The following is a 21,737-nucleotide window of genomic DNA, read 5'->3' as shown; positions in this document are numbered from 1 at the left end:
ATAAATTATGAAGTGTATCCCTTTTATCTCTATAATTCATTTCATTTAAGCATTAGTTTTCAGCACATATCTTACTGCATTAAAATTATACATATATCAGATAATCGTATTACCTTAAACTATTTAAAAAGCAGTTTATTCTTGTGTCCCTATAAAGTAATCACAATTTTATATAAAAGTTCACTGCCAAAGATTTACAAAATGTCTCACCTGAAAAAAGATATTTAATGAATACAAAATTCAGATTACTGAGTCTGATGGTTTAGCAACTCTTATACAGGTATATTTCACTAATAAGAGCAACATGTACTTTTATCAAGTTTATATCTAAATAATATAAATTCAATTTAATCTACTGACTATGGCTATGAAATAAATTCAGATAGGCCTCTCTAAGTTCTTTCTAAAAACAGAATGGGCAGCTTGATTTTCTGAAAGCCCCTTTGTAATGGCAATGCTTAGAAGAATCTAGGATGTTTCAAGATATTGCAAGTGCCATGAGGTGAGTGGTTGATTCCTCTCTTTTTCCATTAAGAATTGAATAAACTAGCCTCACTCTGGAATTTGCTTTACAGTAGCAGTAGCTCTGATAGGACAATTCCAAATTTTAGGATTGCTTTGATTGCTGCATTTTAATTTTGCACTCAGATAAGTATGGAAACTCTATGAGGAAGAAAAGAAAGATGTCCCACCTGCCATAGATTATAGATCTCTGTGGCTTTTTCCAGGGTGAATGTGTCCCTTAAATAAATATTTCCTAAACCTGTTACAGTATACTCACAAGCAAATAGCAGGTTTTAAAGATGGTAAGTTTAGATGGAAAGTGTAGTTTTGACATATCTCTTTAATATTCTTTAGAAGATGCTGTGCTTAAAACCACTTTTCCCTGAAAGTTTTAACTCTGCAAAGAAATGTCTATGTAGTAATTTGAAATTCCAAACATCCTTGAATGCAGATTAGAATAGCTTCAGCTAGCGAGCTCAAATTCTGGCAGAGGGCTCTCCATCTCTTTAGTAATTAAGTTGGTTCTGTAATGACACCTGAGAATTTGTTATTCAAACATAGAATCTGTCAAGTCTATATATCTACACACAGGGAAGGAATATTAAGATCCCATCTCTGAAAATATTCAAAGTGATATGAAATCCTTTCTAATGTCTCCCACATTACAGAACTTCTCACCCCAGAATTATCAACCTCCTGTTGATCTTCTGCAAAGTAATAGAACATTGGGCTGTTTAAACAAGTATTAGAAGGATCATTGTTGTGGAATGTTTTTATGATCAGACAGCTCCTTATTGTTTTCGATAGATTATTGATGATATTTTTTATTTTTATTGTAAATTGCCAATAATTCTTCAGGGAAGGTGGTCTAGAAATGCTTGTAATAAAAATATTCTTCCAGTTCTCCATTGTTTTGCATTATTCTTAGAAAGGGGACCTAGTTATTCCAATTTTATAAAATGCCATGTCATATACAGGACATTCAATAATAATAGTAATTATAATAGTTCCACATATACAATGGATTTTTCCCAAATCAATACGATTACAGCCAAAAATAAAGGTGTAGAATTATAGCTTAAGAAATGATAGATCCTCAGTTTTGATCTAGCACACTTGTATACAACTGTATACTCTAATATTAGAATAATGCTCCTTCAAACCTAATTTTCTTCAGTGTCACATTAGTTGAATAATAACACATTATGCAGAAAGTTGCTTCAACGATGTGAATGTTAAGTCTGCAGCATAATTATTTTTTATTATAAGTAATAATTCCTTGAATAATACTTATGTAAATAATATCAGTTTCATTATTATGGTTCCACTCCCTTGTAAGTATACATAAGTATTGTGTATGATGAAAATTAGCCTACAATTTACTATGGAAAGTTAAAGTTCCCTGACACATATGATAGCTTTCATTTCATTTCTAGGACTATGAATTTCAGCCATATTGTACAAAGAATAGATAGTATTGTGGAGATGGGTCTTTCTGGGAATCATCCCAGAGAATAACAGAGAGCATACATTAAAATAATTATTGCTGAATGTTAAAAGCTGCCTGAATTTTAAAAAGGAACACAAAAGGAAATGCATACTGTTATTACCAGGAATTTAATAATAGAATAATTGAATATTCATATCTGATTCAAACGAGTAGAAAGTTAAATTTTTGGTGTTGAAAAATATCTTGTAAGAATTGGTGCTTTTCAGAATTGATTGGATTCTAGCCAAGGATAATGTAATTAACTTTTCTAGTGGCTAATACTGACTGAAAGTCCAACAGTTTTAGGTTACCGGTAATTGAGATCCTTTACATTCAGTGAAATTTATTTCTTAATGGATATTATAATTTGTTATTTCTCTTTAGGTTAGTTGAGAACATAAAAATAGCCCTCAATTCATTGCTATAGAAACTTCAAGTGTCTAACTTGGGCGTGGAAAAAAAAGATAATTTGAATATTCAGATTGTGAAATCATTGCTGCGATAAACTATCGAAACATTTATTTTCTTATTCTAAATCTTAAAGTGGATAACATAGTTGAGGAAACATGACATGATATGACATAGTGGTGACCTTCTTTGCTAGATATTGAAGCATATTAACTAATGTTAAATTGTATCATTTAACTTGATTATCTCATCATTCAGGGATAATTCGGTCAAAATTCACTAAAGAATTTTGAACGTTAGTGGATTCTGTTTTTATTTGCAGTAGCCAAATTGTCTGATTGCAGTGGAGGTTAGAATAAGATTTCTTTGTATTTTGAATTGTGATAGTTTTTAATTGTTCTTTGTTAGTAATTGCATAGTTTCAATTTACTCTTTTAACATACAGATATTAGCTACTTAGAATAGAATGTATAATAACTGACAGGAGTATACATTGATGCTTTTCTTGTTAACTCCAGGAGCTTGGTACCCCTTTATAGTATGTATACATGGAAATAAGCCCCATCAGGCAGGTTTTCAGTATATAAACTATCTTTGATTTTTTAAAACAAAGATGAAAAGTGGCTCTTTATTCCAAGTTAGCTGATTTAAGGTACCTTTATTGACAAGTTTTGCCCTATGATGCTGCATTTCAGTCAATAGAAGATTACCAAGTGAGAGTTTTAGTTCTATATAGATTAGTGTGTTCTGTTATATTCATATCTTTCAAAAGAACCATTGACAAATTATCACATTCCCGAGGCGGGGGGGGGGGGGAATTGCAGTCCTAACCTTAAAAAAAGTTTATTCTGAATGAAGTAACAATAATTAAAATAGGAAGTATGTTTAAGATATATTTAGAAGATATATTTGACATTTGGGTATCAGAGCATCCACAAAGTTACTGGTAAATTATAAAATTTAAAATAGCAGAAAACATTTAAATGCATTATAAAGTCTTTTGATTGGTTCAATTACATAAAATACTCAAAAATTCAAATCAGTTTCATCTTTGGAGTTGTCCTAGCTAACATTAGTGTTATGGCCCCATCCACTTTTTTGAAGCAGTTTCAAGGATAAAATGTATCCCTTTCCATTAAGATGTTTGCATCTCCTTGGTTTTTAAGATTGCAGCCAAAATATTCTGGACTTCAACTTGCAAGATTTCCAGAACAAGATACATATACATATACATATACATATACATATACATATACATATACATATGCACATACATACATACATACATACATAGTAATTAAAACAAAAAACTAGATCCCATACATTTCTATAAATGTTTTCTTACTCCTGAATTTTTAGAAAGGGAAGTAGAAATTTATCACTGTAAATTATTTCTCTTAAAAATGAAATTTACCTCTTCAATGTAACATACAATTTTATTTTATTTTTACATAGCAAAATGCTGGCTTGAATTTTGATTTCTTCTTGCAGAAGTAGTAGTTATTTCTTATAGAAAATAGTTTCTTTATACATTATTTTGTATTCTGTCCCATACATTATTTGTAGGGACTCTGCTGTACAAGTAAGGAAACGTAGAAGACCACTGTTCATTGAAGAGCCTTTGGAGCAGATTATGTGAAAGAGGGGAGATCGTAAGAAATAAATGTTTTGCATACGTCCATTTACATAATTTTAGATGAAGGCTTGTAAATGAAAATGTTTAGGATGCAAGTTTGAGAAATTGAAGAATCCTATATATAAGAGATTGTTCATTTGTTTTTGTCTCCCAGTTGCAAATATGATAGGAGAAAATACAAGTGTTTGGAAGTCAGAGCAGGATAAATGGGAAGAGGATATAATTACTAGGGTGTAGATCAAAAACACTCCATGAAGTGAGTGAAGTGATTCTTTGAATTTGTTGCTCAGAATGTCAAGGATGCTACTTCTCAATCTTCTTAGCCTGTATGGACATAAAGCATTTCTGAGATTGTACTGAGCACTAATAATTATTTCAATTATAGATGCCTCAGCTTAATTACTATAGAAAATTGGGATAAGAGGTTGTTCCAAAGACATCTGAAAAGGTTGAATATTGAATAGAGATTTGCGGGTCATAATTTCAATATTTATTTATAAAGTTATTGTTCAAATTTCAGTTCCTATCTATTTTAGCCAAAGACGCAGGTTGCATTTGTGTTTCATGTGCAGCTGACTGAAAATAAGAAACATCTGTGAATCCTGTTTCACTTCTTCATTTACATTTTGAAAATCTGTGGAAAGGGTCAGTAGTGCTTCAGATTAGCATTTCATTAATTGTGACCCCCATTTGCTTCATGGTCTTTGGTTATACTATCTTTCAAAACTTTAAACACATATGAGAAGAGTCAAATTCTACTTGAATCCTAATTTTTAGAGAGAGTAATTGAGGTTTGCTACAATAAATTTCCTTTTCCTTTCTGATTTCATAAATGTTTCAAAGATAGTTTGCAGCTTTTTAGTTCAGATCTATAATATTCAAACATAAACTACTGGTAAAAATATTGGTTGCGCTTCATTTGCTTCATAATGAGGTTGATCCTTTAAGAACAGAAATATTAACTTTTATTTACCATATTTTTCAGAGTATAACACACACTTTTCCTGTTATCGTAGAGACAGCAGCCAGACTGGGTATGCTCCATCCATTAACCAATCGAACTGAGTCTACACTTATGATGTCATCAGGCCGTTGTGGCTCCTCCCCAGTTTCAGACTTAGTCCAACCTGGACTAGCTGTGAGAATTGATCTCTCCTCCAAATTATTTAATTATATCTTTGATGAATTTTTCAAAAAAAAATTGTTGTTCCTTTAAATTGGTTCCTTAAATAATTCTTTATTCTACAAATTGGAGGGAAATTCAAAACTGATCTCTGGCTGCCTCTCCTCAGCCGTCTGATTGCCTGTGGCCACGGGTTCGCTCAGGAAGCCTGCCTTGCAATCAGATCAGGCAGCTCATGGCTACGGCTCCACGGCTGTTTCCCTGCGGCGCTTCTTGATTCTGGGCACTCGGAGGGACGTGCGACCGGCCGTTTCGTGCGCAGCGGTTCTGGGTGACTCCGGTGGCCATTCAGCAGACACTTAGTATCAGCGGCCATTTTGCGGTTCGGAAAAGCCTCAGAGAAAAAAGTCAGCCATTTTAGACACTTTAAAAAAGGCACGAACTCTACAACAGCCGTTTGGAGTGCCCAGCAACGTGGGATCACCCCAGGTGGACCGGATCAGGAGTGCCTGACCAGTAAACGGGTGAGACCGTTGCCTATCTTATTGGGATGTTGATTTATGTTTGGCTGATCCAGCTATGGATACGAATGCAGGATTAGAGGAGGCAGGGCCATCAGGGCAAAGAGCAGCAGGAAGAGGCAAGCCAAAGAGGCCCCTTCCTCAGGAGTAAACCCCAAGGTCTCTAAAGCGACTACCAGGGCAGAAGAGCACAGGCAGAAGTCCCTTGAGAAAGAATTTCAGAGGGCCCAAAAATAACAACATAGTTTAACTGCCCAGCCCTCTCTCCCTCCTTCCGAGGATCACCAAGTGGCGTCCCCAGCTCCACCTGTCTTGCCTCCCATGGGCCCTGACCCCCCTCCCCTGGCCTATTCAGAAGGGGAATTGTCTTCTTCGGAGTCCTCATCTTCGATGGAACCTGACAACAGAGGCAATTTTTTTGATGTCCCTCTCAATAGGGAGCACACCTTTCAACAGGCTTCCCTCCAGGTTACACATGGTTCTGTGCCCCCCCCACACCATGTACACCTCTCCTGTTGATATGGCAACCATCATTGCTGAAACCATTAAACAGGTCATGGCTGCTGGCCTACAACAGCAACCTCAACCTGCTCCATCACATGGCCATAAGCATAAATCTTCTGCTGCAGCTCAGCAACCTGATCCCTCTGCCTCTATTTCTCAGGCCTCAATTTGCGGGGAACAAGATAACCTGCGGGACTCAGACCTGCCTGATGACAAGGTGGTCACCCCAGATACCCCTGCCTTTGCCGGATTATTCAAAACTGATCGTTTCAAGTCCCTTCTACTTAAGGCCATTAAAGCTGCTAACTTACTATCTTCTGCTTCAGCTTCTACTTCACAGGATAAATTGGCAGAACCGGCTTCAACTGAGGCTCCCAGTACCCCATTCACTGAACCCACGGTGGAAAAAGAGATGATCCCAAGATACTCCTGAACATCATCCAGAAGCAGTGGGAGTCTCCAGGAATGGGCCACAGCCGACCAACCTTGACAAACGTCTCTACAACATTGCACCAGACCTCACCAAGTTCTTCGAGGCTCCCCCAGTGGACACACCAGTTGCAGCCCTGTCTTCACCTACTGTGGTCTCTGGAGCCCCTGAGGAGGTTCTCAAGCCTGAGGAGCAAATGTAAGATCAAACCTTAGTCAAAAACTATCAGGCTGGGGCCTGGGTTGTTAGGGCCTCTACGGCCACTTCCTTTTTCCCCAGGGCGGCCCTGGTTTGGATTGAACAGCTTCAGGAGCGCATCGCTCCTACTGACACTAGATCACATAGGGATCTCAACAACATCAGGGCAGCGGTTGAATTTGCGGCTGATTCTTCCCTTAATACTGCTAGATTCGCTTCTAAAGCCATGGCCTCTTTGGTCACGGCAAGGCGTCTGCTTGATTTGGCTGCTCTTTCTGTCAGGCATGACTTGTGCATGTTCCATTCAGACCGAGTTGTCTTAAGACTGGACCCAACATTCATACCAAAGGTCAATAGCTGTTTCAACCGAGGTCAGGAGTTGACTTTACCTGATTTCTGTCCGTCTCCCCGTCACGAGAGGGAGCACAAGTGGCACACTCTTGACGTACGTCATGCCCTCAAGATCTACATCAACCGCACTGCCTCGTTCTGCCACTTGGAAGCTCTCTTCATCTCCTTTCGCCAGGCCTCCTTGGGTACCAAGGCTTCATTGTCTAGTCTGGGGCGCTGGATAAGAGCCTATATTAAACTGTCTTATGAACTTCAATCCATACAAGTCCCTGCAAACATTACAGCTCACTCTACACACAGCGCTGCAACATCTGCGGCTTGGTCCACTCAAGCCACCTTGGAAGAAGTCTGCCAGGCGGCCACCTGGGTGTCTCCCACAGTCTTCATATGTCATTACAAGTTGGACAAGTATGCGTCGGCTGACGCGGCCTTTGGACGCAGGGTGCTACAACAAGTGCTTGTGCCCTAACGGACCTTTTTTTTTACAATTTCCCACCCTAGAAGACTGCCCACTCTTTGGTACGTCCCAGTCTGGCTGCTGTCTCTACGATAACAGGAAAATGGGCATTGGTCCTTACCTGATACACTCATTTTCTGGTAGAGACAACAGCCAGCCCCGCCCTGGTATGGGTCACACGAGGGGAATTCCTTGTGCGGAGGAGAGAGAGAGAGATACAGTGACTATGGACTTTCACTTTTTGCTCACAATTCTCATTTGAGTCTACAGTTTTCCTATATCTGAAACTGGGGAGGAGCCACAAGGGCCCGATGACATCATAAGTGTAGACTCAGTCCGATTGGCATACCCAGTCTGGCTGCTGTCTCTACTCTACCAGAAAATGAGCGTATCAGGTAAGGACCAACACCCATTTCCCCCCACAAAAGTGGATGGAAATGTCTGTGTGTCTTATACACCAAATGTTGCCAAAGCCCTGCCCACCCACCAGCCCCCACCCTTTAGCCATTTTCGGTCTCTGTGCGTTGCGTTTTCAGCCTCTGCATTCCCCATTTTAGACCCATTCCAGGCTGCAGGGATTGCCACAGTCCATCACCGCCTCCGCGCATTGCATTTTTGGCCTCCGCACACCATGTTTTCGGCCTCTGCAGCCCCCGTTTTTGTCCTCCAAGCATTGCATTTTTGGCTGGTTCCAGGCGGTGGAGATCACTGCTGCCACCCATCCTGCCACCTGGAACCGGCTGAAAATGTGATGCATGGAGGCCAAAAACGGGGCGTGTGGAGGCCAAAAATGCGATGCGCAGAGGCCGAAAACACAATACATGGAGGCAGTGATCAGCGACGATTGGTGGCAATGTGCTGTGGTGATCCCGGCAGCCTGGAATGGGTCTAAAACAGAGCGTGCGGAGGCCAAAAACGCGACGTGCAGAGGCCAAAAATGCAATGCGCGGCGGTAGCGATGGGCTGTGGCAATCCCTGCAGCCTAGAACATTCCGGGAGGCTGAGCCAACTGCCAATCAGCTGCTCGTGCTGTATCAGGCTGCGATAACGTGCTGAAGCTGACCAGGCTGTTTGTTGTTTGCTGCAAGGATGCTAGCCAGATGACTACCGATGGATGCTGGTAGGCAGAGGCAGATTTTTTTTTTTGTTTTCCTCCCCAAAAACTAATGTGCATCTTACATCTGGGGTGTCTTATACTCCAAAAAATACGGTATTTACTTTTTCATTCATTCAATTTATATACTGTCCATCTTGTGGTTTGAGGTGACTCTGAGCGGCTTACAATGTAATAAAACATACAAATATAAAAACAGTTATACATTTTTCATACACTTGTGTCTAACATTCTTGGCTATGTCATTTTTCTCTGTTTTATTTTTTTTTATAAACATTTACTAATAGTTTTGCTGCCATTAATTTTATTTCATGCAAATAAAACTGGAATAAACGATAGACATTGTAGTTAGTTTTGTATTAGTGCCACAAAACATTAGCATTGAGTTCACAATGCATGGTATCACTTTTATGCCGTTGAACAAGTTTAGCAGCATGGACAGAGTAATCATTATATTACTTGGCTGCCATCCATTGAACAGAAACTGGAGATCACAAGGTGGTTTTCCCTAGCTCCAGTGATGGCCTTTTTTGTTTCAAGCCCTCATCTCAGAGGCCATGGTGTGTTATCATATGGAACGTAGGCTTTTCTGTAATCTGCTTAGCTGCACTGCAGTTTGAATTTTCATTCTGTCTTTTGAGTAATTTATAATTTTAATGAGACCATGGCTCTTGTGGGCTTTGAAATATATTAAAAGCTCTTTTGTGCATATGCTTTTGTTCTTGCTTAATAGGCTCAGTGTATTTAAACCTGATGAATTTTTATTCATGGATTTAGATGTCTAGGGATTAACTGAGGCTGGATATCACAGCATTCATCTATTTATGTTTGGAAACTGAATTGTTATTACTTATTCAAAAATATAGTAAAGTGGAGTCTACTAGTAAATTGTCACATAAATGCACCTGTTAATTGTCACATAAATGCATCTGCTTTGTGTGTATATCTGCTGTTACTCTAAACATTCCATGTTTTATTGAATAAGTAAATTCCATTAAATCTGATTATCTTTGGAGCTTCTTCCGAGAAAAAGTATATAGACCAAAAGACATTTGCTACAAGATGCTCTGTTAACATTCAGGGAAATTCAAGCAGACAGAGAAATAGCATTTGTGATGCTAATTCATAGTCAGTATATGTTTCAATATTTCCTAGAATTCCTGATTTCCTAGGTTTTGCATTGATTGAAGTTACTTGCATATAGTCACAGCTTGATCCAAAAAATTCTGCAATATTAGATCTGATTTGATCCCAATTGGAAGAGCATTCAGGATCTTCTTATGAGTATAGGAACTTTTTCTTAGAGCTCTGCTAAGCATTTTAAAGAGATATTTCAAACTAATGTGTGAGGGTAAATGAAACACACTCTTTAAAGGAGCTTGGACCAGCTTAAATGCTTCTCTAGTTATCTGGACGTACAAGGTACTATGCATGTTCTTCTTCAAATTAAGCTGTTTGAGTTAGTTTCAGATGTGAGTGATTTCTGAATAATTTAGATTGTGGGAATTTAAATTATGAAAAGAGCTATTCAATAACATTGCCAGGAACCATATTCCTTTAAGCATCTTTTGGAACAATAGAATAAATAAAATGACTTAGTGCCTAAGGCAGGATTAGAATTCACAGTCTCCCAGTTTCTAGCTTTAATCACCACACCAAATTGATCTTCTAAATTCAGCCTATTAGGTATTTTCATACACATTCAATTTTCATAACTATATAGGGAACAGTCTATTCTCTGTCTGATGTTTTTCTCTGCATATTTTTTGTTTTATAAATTCAGAATTCAGATTTTATATCCCCTACAAATGTGTTAGATGTTTTCAAAAATATAATTCCTATGAGTATTAAAATGGAATAATATATATAGCTATCTGTGCCATTGGTTTCAGTTGAAATTTATTTTTAAAAATTGACTTTATTTGAAATATGGAGTTATCCTAAGGAGAACAACCTACCTAAATAATTCATAATCAAGAACATGCTTGGTAAATTTCAATGTTCATAGAAAACCTGAGAAAAACATGATTAATAGGTTAAATTCATATTGATTTTATAAATATATATTAAATAGATGTATACATTCGGTTCCTTTACCTGCATGAATGGCCCTATCATGTCAGAATAAGATTCTTTTAATGTTTATTTGTTGAACTGGAGCAGGCTTTTGGATACATAAATAGTTTTCTGCATAGATTTCTTTTTGGGGACACACAGTTGACATGCCCTGTCAGTTGTAATCCAAGATTACAGCAAACAAGATGTTAATTTCCACACACAATCTATGTGTATTTCACTTAGAAAATGCTATTGTTTTAGGAACTAACAATAAAAAGGAATAATGGTTGTGCTATCCTCAGAGGAGCTGTCAATGAAAGATGTAATGGGGATTTAGGAATCTGGAAATGGCCAACTAATTTATGTGAATCCATTTTACTTCAAGTAAAAGGCAAAGCTCTATTCCGTCTGCACTGCATATTGCACAGCACAAGCTGTCTATAGAAAACCAGGTGGCTGCATATGGATAGTCCCTTGATATCATTCACTTGCTGTGTAATCTTATTATGCAAAGTTCTAATCTTCACCTAGAATGAATGCCTCTGGGTCAGAATATAGTCATATCAGGGTTTTTAAGGTCATGTTTTGTGATCCTTAGCTTATTCTTCTAAGTAGGACTGGGAATTAAAGGGTATTCCCCAGACACTAGCCGAAATAGACAGCAGAACCTGCTGCCTTTTTGGAAGACAGGACCAACATGAGGTCCCTGGTAGGATTAAACTAGATTTGTAGCTGTAGGATTTTTAACAGCTGTATTGTTGGACAGGGAATAGGGGCCACCAGCACAGTGAAATTGGATCACGATTGACATTCTCAGGGAGTCTGCTGGCTGCTAAAATAGCAGCTGCATGTGGATTTGACTTCTTTCAGGTGAAGCAACTTCCAGTCATTTGGAAAGGATGGGATGAAAAGGAACCTTGGTGATAATTTTGATGTCTGCAAGATTTAGTACCAGTGTAATGAGATTATCGCTAACACCTTCACTGCAAAAAAAGCCACCTGGCGTTATAACTGGCAGCAACTCTGAACTAATCCTTTCCCATCTCTTGGATGTAATTCATGGAGTTCACAGTGATTTCTCTTCTAGCTGTGATTAATTTTATAAACCGGGGGTGGTAGTGTTTGTGAATCAGGTAATGAAGATACACTTATATGTTATATTGCTCCAGAATTACAATGTAGCTAAAATATGTGTTGTACAACAAAACCCACATTTTGAGAATACCTTTTCTGTAGTATTTTTTTTAATCTATGTGATAAAGACAGGATAGTGAGATAAAACATAACAGCAATAATTTTTAATTAGCAAAGATTTCAGTTAAGGGGAAAAGGATCTTTGCATGTACAAATTGCCATATTGTACAAACTGTTCTCAGAGATGAGAGAACAGTTATGTGGTATGGTGAATATAGTGGATGTGTCATTTGAATGGTATTGCTAGTTAGTGAACTCATATCTGAATAGTCCAGACACATTTTTGGATTTTTTTTAATGCCAGTTAATATTTGTGAAAGGCACCTAATAAATATATTAGGCTATCTGTAAATAGATGATTTATTGTTCGGTTAATAAATTAATACAGTTTTATAATAAGAGTAAAGATTTTTTTACAAGAAAATGTTAATGTTGGCTTGCTAATTTAATTCCACAAGTACTGTAGTTAAAATAGTTTATCTTAATTCAGTTTGTTTAGATTCCCACATCTATTTCAATTCTTAGGGTATTCCATTGAAAGAGTGCAGACTATGTAGCACAACACTTCTTTTTGCAAAGCTGACTTGATTTTCTGAATTAGTGTGCATTAGTGTGAACATTTAATGCTACCAATCTTTTCTTGAGTGGTAAAAAAAAATCAGTTATGTTGATAAATTAATTTATACTACTTAGAGTTCTAACTACAACAGTTACTGCACATCAAAAAGCTGATATGAGTGTTAATTCTAGAGGATTTCTGAGCTTTTTGAAGTAGATTTCAAAAATGAACTAAGAAGTTTCCATCTGATTATTCAAGCTTCTGATGCTTGTGAAGAAATAGTTTTACTGACTTTATGGTCCCTTGCATAGAATTTTCTTCACAACAGTACAGAAGTGTTTTTTCACTAATTTCTCCCAGGACTTTAAAAATAATTCCCAATCTAGCGTAGAATCCTTGTAATTTCTCATGCATGTACTAACAAAATCGCACTGTATTTCAGTAACGTACAAACACTACTTTCCTGTGCTTTTCCATCTTATTCTACAACAGATATAATAAACTCATTGCTCTTTTCATTCTTCTATTTGGAGATTTCTGAAATTTTGAGAGATTAATAACATAAGAAACACAAACACACACACCACATAATTAAGCTGTGGGATTTATTTCTAATAGTTGTAATATTGATGGGTTCACCTGACCTCCAGACCCCATACCCATACCCAGGTCTTTAAGGACTGAACAAAATGCTGCAGGATTGATGCCTCATAAATCTTACATTGTATGATGCTCGAGAAAGCAGACACTACATTAGAGAAGGCATGGTTTCTGGTCCAGTTCTTACTCTTTTTCTGCAGTTTGCATAATGTTGGTTACCCAGAAAATGAATAGCTAAGTATGTGTGCATGTGTTTTTCAAAGTAGAAAATAAGGAACTGTGACTATACAAGAAAATGAGATTTTTTTAAAAAAAATACAGGTAATCCTTGACTTATAGCAGTTCACTTAGTAACTATTCAAAGTTACAACAGCACTGAAAACAGTGACCTAGGTTGCCTGGTTTCTTTTTACTGCTAACTCTTCCAAACATAATTGCTTTCTCCAATGAACTCCCTGCATGGCATGACCAAAATAAGTGAGATGCAGTTTTATGATTTTTTTTTCATTCAGAGACATGCCTAGTGTTATGTGCTCCAGTACTTGTTGCAGTACTTTTGCTGTCCAAGGAATACATAAATGCCTTCTCCAGAATCAAAGCTCAATGAGTCGATTTTCTTTCTATCTTGCTTTTTTAAAATCCAATTTTCAAAACCATAGATAGCTGGCGGGAACACAATCAAGTGGACTAACCTACATTTGATTGCCAGACGAATGTCCTTGCTTTTCCATATTCGGCTTATGTTCATCAGGAACTACAGAGCCAGGGCCTGCGGCTGATGCTTTGCAATGCAAGGTCCGTAACCAACAAGGCCCCCCTCATTAGCGAGTTGATCTCTGAGGGGGAGCTGGACCTTGCAGGGATAACGGAGACCTGGTTGGGCCACGAGGGTGGTTTACCCCTCGTGGAAATGTGCCCACCGGGTTTCCGTGCATTCCATCAGCCTCGGGCCCTGGGTAAGGGTGGTGGGGTGGCGGTAGTTATACGGGATGGTCTAGAACCGAGAGAGTTCACTGTCCCTCAGATACCCGGTTGTGAGTCCCTAGGTGTGAAATGGGGCCCAGGGAGGCAGTTGGGCCTGCTGATTGTATACTTGGCTCCTCGCTATACATCAGCAGCCCTGCCCGAGCTCCTCGAGCTGATCTCAGAGACGGCGGTTGAGATCCCCAGGCTTTTGGTTATGGGGGACTTCAACCTGCCGTCGACGGGAGCAGCATCTGAGGTGGCTCGGGAGTTCATGGCTTCCATGACAGCCATGGGCCTGACCCAATTAATTCAGGGCCCCACACACGAGGGCGGTCACACACTGGACCTTATTTTTGTATCTGAACAGTGGACGAGTGATCTGGGAATAGGGGATTTAGTTATTACTCCCCTGTCATGGTCAGATCACTCATGTCTCCGGCTCGACTTCCCTGGCGGTACCCTCCACCGCGAGGAGGCGGAGCCAGTCTGTCCAAGCTGGTAACCGCCCCAAGCACCTGATGGATCCGGATAGGTTCCAGACGGAGCTTGGGCCACTACCTGTAGCCCTGACCCGCGCTCGGTCGGAGGACCTAGGGGCCGCCTGGAATAGGGTGGCGGCTGGGGCCTTGGACCGGGTTGCGCCTTTGCGACCTCTCCTGCGGCAGCGACCCACCCGAGCTTCTTGGTACACCGAGGAGCTGAGGGTGATGAAGCGCCATAGGAGACGTCTAGAGAGCAGGTGGAGATCCTCACGCTCCGAGTGTGATCGAACACAGGTAAGAGCCTATTTACGGACCTACCTTGTGGCATTGAGAGCGGCCAAACGTAGACATTGTGCCGCTCTTATTGCGTCCGCGGATAACCGCCCTGCCGCCCTGTTTAGGGTGACCCGCTCCCTCTTGTCAGAGGGGATGCGGGGGGCACCCTTGCAGGGTAGAACAGAGGAGTTTGGGGAATATCTGCAGGACAAAGTCGCTCAGATCCGGAGCGGATGGGCCCCCTCCAGTGGACCGGACGAGCCGTCAACAGTGAGTCTTGTGAGACCATTCTGGGAGGAGTTTGACTCTGTTGCCCCCGAGGATTTGGACAGGTTGCGTGGACGGCTGCGACCCACCACATGTTCAATGGACCCATGTCCCTCCTGGCTGGTACTGGCATCCTGGGAGGTGACACGAGGCTGGCTTCTGGGCCTGGTGAACACCTCATTGGGTGAGGGATCCTTACCAACTGCCTTGAAAGACTGGACCCAATGGAGCTGGCTAATTATCGTCCAGTCTCCAACCTTCCTTTTTTAGCGAAGGTTGTTGAGAATGTGGTGGCACAGCAATTTCCACGACACCTTGACGAATCCGAATATCTAGACCCACGCCAGTCCGGCTTCCGACCCGGGCACAGCACAGAGACAGCCTTGGTCGCACTGGTTGATGATCTCTGGAGGGCCAGAGATAGAGGCTGTTCCTCTATCCTGGTCCTATTAGACCTCTCAGCGGCTTTTGATACCATCTACCATGGTATCCTATTGCGCCGGCTGGAGGGGATGGGAGTCGGAGGCACCGTTTTACGGTGGTTCGGCTCCTACCTCTCCGACCGGTCGCAATGTGTGTTGACGGGGGGGGGCAGAGATCGACCCTGAGGCCACTCACCTGTGGGTTGCCGCAGGGGTCGGTCCTCTCGCCCCTCCTGTTCAACGCATATATGAAGCCACTGGGGGAGATCATCCGTGGTTTAGGGGTTGAATACCACCTGTACGCTGATGATACTCAGCTGTACGTTTCAACCCCAAACCACCCCAGCGAGGCTGTCAAAGTGATGTCCCGGTGTTTGGAAGCCGTCGGGGTCTGGATGGGGGACGACAGACTCAAACTCAACCCCTCCAAGACCGAGTGGCTGTGGCTACCGGCACCTCGGTTCAGCCAGCTGACTCCAACGCTGGCCATAGGGGGCGAACAATTGCCCCCTGTGGAACGGGCGCGCAATTTGGGCGTCCTCCTAGATGCCCGGCTGTCAATGGACGACCATGTGGCAGCCGTGCAAGGGGGGTGTTCCACCAGGTTCGCCTGGTGCGCCAATTGCGCCCCCTTCTGGACCGGGATGCCCTACGCACGGTCACTCATGCACTGGTGACGTCTCGCCTGGACTACTGTAACGCTCTCTACATGGGGCTTCCCCTGGGACGTGCCCGGAGACTGCAGCTAGTTCAGAACGCAGCCGCGCGGGCAGTCATGGGGAGTACCAGGTACTCCCACGTAACACCGCTCCTGCGCGAGCTGCACTGGCTGCCTGTGGTTTTTCGGGTGCGTTTCAACCATCTTTAAAGCGCTCCATGGCACAGGACCTAGCTACCTGCGGGATCGCATCCTCCCACACACATCCCTGCGGCCAATTCACTCTCACACCAGGGGCTTCTCCTGGTGCCATCCACTAGGCAATGCCAACGGGCGACACCAAGGAGTAGGGCCTTCTCTGTGATGGGCCCAACCCTCTGGAATGACCTCCCCCCCGACATTAGAACCACCACTGACTTCCGCTCCTTCCGACAGAAATTGAAGACACACCTGTTCCGACTGGCTGGCCTGGCATAATTATAACGTCTACCTCCTGGCATACATATTTCTTACTGGTTTTTTAGGGGGATTGTTCTTTTAAATTTAATTTTCTTGGATATTTGTTTGGGGTTTTAAATTTTTTAATTTTAAATTATTTACTTAGCAGTACAGTTCTGTATATCTTTTTATCCTCCTCTTATTTATTTATCTATCTACTTAATAATTTTAATTGTCTAAATTTTATAGTTATTCATGATGTATTTCTGATATGGACTGTACACCGCCCCGAGTCCCTTTCGGGAGAGGGGCCGGTCTATAAGCGCTAAGAATAAATAAATAAATAAATAAATCATTGCTGTGTGACACAGTGCAATCCAACATTTTATTTCTGGGATGCCATCACCACTTTGAGTGATCCGTGACCCTAAGGAAAGTGAATTTTTCCATGCATTCTATTGCTGCACCATCAGCTTCTATTTTGATGTTTCCATTCCATTGCAGTGGTCATGAGTTTGGTCTTTTTGATTTTCAGAATTGCAGTGGTCATGAGTTTGGTCTTTTTGATTTTTAGAAAGAGACCAAAATTCGCACTTTCTTCTTTGATTTTATTAATCAGATGCTCTAGGCCTTCTTTGGTTTCTGAGAAGAAAGTTGTATCATTAGTATATCAAAGATTGTTGATGTTTCTTCCTCTAATCTTTACCCCAATTTTTTATTCTTTGAGATATAGATTCCTCGTGATGTTTTGGCATACAGATTGAATAAGAAAGGGGAGAGAATGCAACCTTATCACACTTCTATCTTAAACCAATTGGGGTCTCCATATGGTGTTCACACAGTGGCTTCCTGATTTGTATACAGTGTTTCACCAACTTGATAAGATGTGCTGGTACCCCCCTGGTTTTGTAGGGCTCTCCATAGCTTCTGACCAATACAATTGAAAGCTTCCTTGTAGCTGATGAAGCACATGTAAATGATTTTTTTTTTATATTCCCAAGATTGGTGCACATTTGCAACACAGTTGTAGGTACCACAACCTCTTCGGAAGCCAACTTGGTCATCTGGCAATTCCCTTTTGATGGTTGGTGCTAGATGTTGTATAATTTTAAGCAGAATCTTGTTGATGTGAGAGATGAGATCAATTGTGTGGTAATTGGAGCAATCTTTAGAGTCATCCTTTTTTGGCAATGGAATGAACACTGAGAGTTTCCAATCCTGTGGCCATGTGTTGGCTTCCCAAATTTTCTGGCACAGGTCTCTAATGACTTTGGATGATACAGGTCTCAGTAATTTTGCAGGGATGGTGTCAGCACCTGGAGTCTTGTTAACCTTTTTCTCTGGCTTCCTGTATGGTACTGTATGTGTTGTTATGCAATTCCAATAATAATGGTCAATTGAATTTCTTGTCACAGTTGATCAGAAGTCTTCTCAGCAGTGTCCAGTAGTTGAAACCAATTTTTCACCTTAATTGTAAATGTAGTAGGAATTTTGGTGACATCAGACTTTGGAGGCACTGCCGTTTTGATAGTACAAAGTTTGATTTTAATCTTTGCTACCCCAACAATTCATGATCTGAACCGCCCTCACACTTGGATATGTTTTAACACCGAGCACTGAATTGGTCCATCAATGACTGCATAAGACATAGTTGAACTGATTATGGTGACGTCCATTTGGTGAGGTTCAAGTGTCTAAGCTGTGCTTGTGCTGTTTGAACCAAGTATTCATGATCCTAAATCATTTTTCTTGGCAAAATTGTATCAAATGACCACCTGCATCATTCCTCTCACATAATCTAAAACAACCAGTGGTGCCTGCTTCTGCTTGTTTGACAATTTTTGCATTGAAGTCACCCAGAATGTAAACAATTGTCTTTTGGAGACACTTGTTTCAGAGTTTCTTGGACCATGGCATAAAAGCCCTTTATTTCAATCTCCATTTCAGCAGTTGTTGGAGCATAGACTTGGACAACTGTAATATTGGGGGGCTTGGCACAAATTCTGATGGTCATAATTCGGCCATTGACAGTTGAAAAGCTTCCCACTGCTCTAGCAAGTTTCTTGCTTACAATAAATACCACTCCATTTGTTTTCCTAATATCATGTCCTGAATAATAGACAGTGAAATCCTCAGACCGGAAAAAGTCTGTCTGACCAGTATAGCTCACTGACACACAGAAGATTAATTGCCAACCTGATCGTTTCCTGTTAGCCTATCATTGGGTACTCTGACATGTTTGAGACCCTTTTCATAAAATTTGTTGGCAAGTTTTTTGCGAATTAGGTTGTCAGGTCTTTCTCCAACCTTGTAACTCATTTTTTGAAAGCTGCCGGGGACAGCAACTGCCATGGTCCTTGTTAACCCGGGTAAAGACCGATCCGATATAGGTTTCTTTCTCTGTTGTCTCATCATGTTAATGGGTTTGTGGATACTCATCTGGCTCCTCAGTTGAAACCTGTATAGCTTGGATGATCCTTCTGGTATACTACCGTATTTCCCTGAAAATAAGATCCTGTCTTATGTTTTTTTGAACCCTGAAATAAGGGCTTGACCGAGTCTTCCAGCAGCAGCTGCTCTGGGCTTCCCGCTCTATGGTTCCAGCTCCATGCTGGGCTGTGGCTTCCTTTGCCCTTTGCCACCTCTCTGCCCCAGCTCCTGGAAGGCTAGGCAGCAGGCGGATGGTCTGACTGACCTCTTCTCCGCTTCCACTGTCTTCCAGCCAGGGTTTGGAAACCACAGATGAAGCCATCGTCAGTGCTGGGATGGCAGCGGTGGCCCTGCCCCTGCAAGGGGAGCTGGCCCAGGCCATAGCTTCTGTGCAGGTGCTGGTGGTAGGTGCTGGCAGCATCGGCTGCGAGATCCTTAAGCTGCCCACCAGCTTCGCCCACATTGATGTGGTGAGGCCTGGGGGGTGCATGAGTGGGCGGGGGAACAAACGCTAATGCAGCTTGGCGCCTTCAGGCCGTTCACATTCCACCCTCCACCCCCTTGTGGGAGGAACAGGGCTTGATGGCGGTCTCTCTCTGCCAGACTCCTGGCTGTGAGTGTGCAGGCTGCCTGGGGTCTCTTGACAGGCTCTCTAGAGGAAAGGTTCAGTTGGCCTCGGAGCCGGTTTTGGGCAATGCTGTTTCCCCCCCCCCCCAATTTTATTAACAAACATATAAAATACACACACACAAAACTTAGACGTACAACACATTTACACAATGCAATACAAACAGGAGCTTCCTGTTCTTTCTAAAGCAGTTATCAATCGATAGCGCTCACTTTATATTATTTCCCATTCAATTGTATTTCATTTGAGTTTCACCATTCTTAACTTTCTTATTTTACTCTTAACTATTATTTTTGAGTTTTGTTACATTCCTTCATTGATTCTTGTTTCTTTCCTCCATCCACCTATACCATTTATCCCATATCTGATAGAACTCTGATTCTTCTTTTCCCTGAATTTCTTTGGTTAGTTTGTCCATTTCAGCACAATCCATAACCTTTCTTATTATTTCATCTTCACTTGGAGTTAGTTTGTTTTTCCATTTCTGGGCAAAGGCAATCCTTGCTGCCGTAATTATATATAGTATTAAATACTGGATTTCTTTTTTGTATTTCACAGACATTATTCCTAATAAAAAATTTCAGGTTTCCATTCTATTTTAACCCCCGTTATTGCCTCCAGCTAATTTTTGATCTTTTTCCAAAAAAAATTAGCCTCCTCACAGGTCCACCATAAATGGTAATACGTTCCGTGTATCGATTCACATTTCCAACATTTTGAGGAGGTATTTGTTGATATTTTAGCTAACCTTGTTGGTGCCAGGTGCCATCTATAAAACATTTTGTATTGGTTTTCCTTCCTTCACCCATGTTATTAATACTGCTGATGCGTATAGCTCCCAGTTTGGTAATGCTAAACCTCCCCTCTCCTTGCTATCTTGCATTGACTTTAGTTTAATCCTCGCTTTTCGTCCCTGCCAAATAAACCTAGCGGTTATTTTGTTTAATTCTTGAAAGAATTTTTTACCCGGATTAATGGGTGCGGCTTGCAACAGAAATAAGATTCTTGGTAAAATATTCAATTTAATTGTCGCTATACGACCCATGAGTGATAGTTGAATATTTCTCCAATTTTTTAACTCTTTCTTTATTTGTATCACTAATTTATTATAGTTATCATCTTTAATTGTGGAACATTTTGCCGACACCCAGATCCCCAAGTATTTCACTTTCTTAGTTATTTGCATTCTGGTTGTTACTTCCAGTTCCTGTTCTTGCTTTTTTGTCATGTTCTTGGTTATCATTTTTGTTTTGTTTTTATTGATCTTTAATCCTGCCACTTCGCCATATTCTTCTAATTTTTGAATTAATTTCCAACTGGATTCTAATGGGTCCTCTAGAACAAATACTAAGTCATCGGCATAGGCTTGGGCCTTATATTCTTCATTTTTGAGTCTTAAACCTTTTATTCCCTGGTCCTTCCGAATTTCATTTAATAAAATTTCCAAAGTCAATATAAACAGCAAAGGAGAGAGGGGGCACCCCTGTCTGACTCCTTTTTTTATTTCAATCTTCTCTGTTAATTCTCCATTCATCAGAACTTTGGCTGTCTGATTGTTATAAAATCCTTCTATCATTTTTATAAATTTTTCTCCAAATTTCATCTCATCCAATAGTGTTATTATAAATTTCCAGATTACGTTGTCAAATGCTTTTTCTGCATCAAGGAAAACCAGTACCATTTGTTTTTCTGGATGCGCCTCGTAGTACTCTATTATATCTAGAATGATTCTTGTATTATTTCTAATGTGTCTGTGAGGTAAAAATCCGTTTTGGTCTAGGTGTATTCGTTCATTTAAAACCTGTTTAATTCTTCCTGCCATAATTGCTGCAAATATTTTATAATCGGAGTTTAGTAATGAAATTGGCCTGTAGTTTTGAATTTCTTGTAGGCTGGTTTCTTCTTTTGGGATCAGCGATATTATTGCTTCTGTCCATGATTCAGGTATCTTGGCTTTTCCTAAAACTTCATTAAACATTTCCACTCCTAACTCTTCCAATATTATTTTATTATATTTGTATAGC

At 40.6% G+C, this 21,737-nt stretch overlaps 2 protein-coding genes across 3 annotated transcripts in view; one reads left to right on the top strand and one right to left on the bottom strand.

Moving 5' to 3' along the window:
- IMMP1L (inner mitochondrial membrane peptidase subunit 1) overlaps positions 1–21,737 on the top strand; it is a 42,504-nt gene that overhangs the window by 1,995 nt on the left and 18,772 nt on the right. The gene's annotated exons all lie outside the window — the stretch shown is intronic.
- The window catches only part of DNAJC24 (DnaJ heat shock protein family (Hsp40) member C24), a 73,302-nt gene continuing 58,344 nt past the window's right edge, over positions 6,780–21,737 (bottom strand). Inside the window, exon 6 of the mRNA XM_081934079.1 lies at positions 6,780–6,800. Within this exon, the coding sequence (XP_081790205.1) occupies positions 6,795–6,800 (6 nt within the window). The 3' untranslated portion in view covers positions 6,780–6,794. The remainder of the gene's footprint in view (positions 6,801–21,737) is intronic.

This window comes from Natrix helvetica (genome assembly GCF_964273705.1).
Source record: "Natrix helvetica genome assembly, chromosome: 1".
In the NCBI taxonomy this organism is placed as follows: Eukaryota; Metazoa; Chordata; class Lepidosauria; order Squamata; family Natricidae; genus Natrix; species Natrix helvetica.
This window is presented reverse-complemented; position numbering and strand designations above follow the sequence as displayed.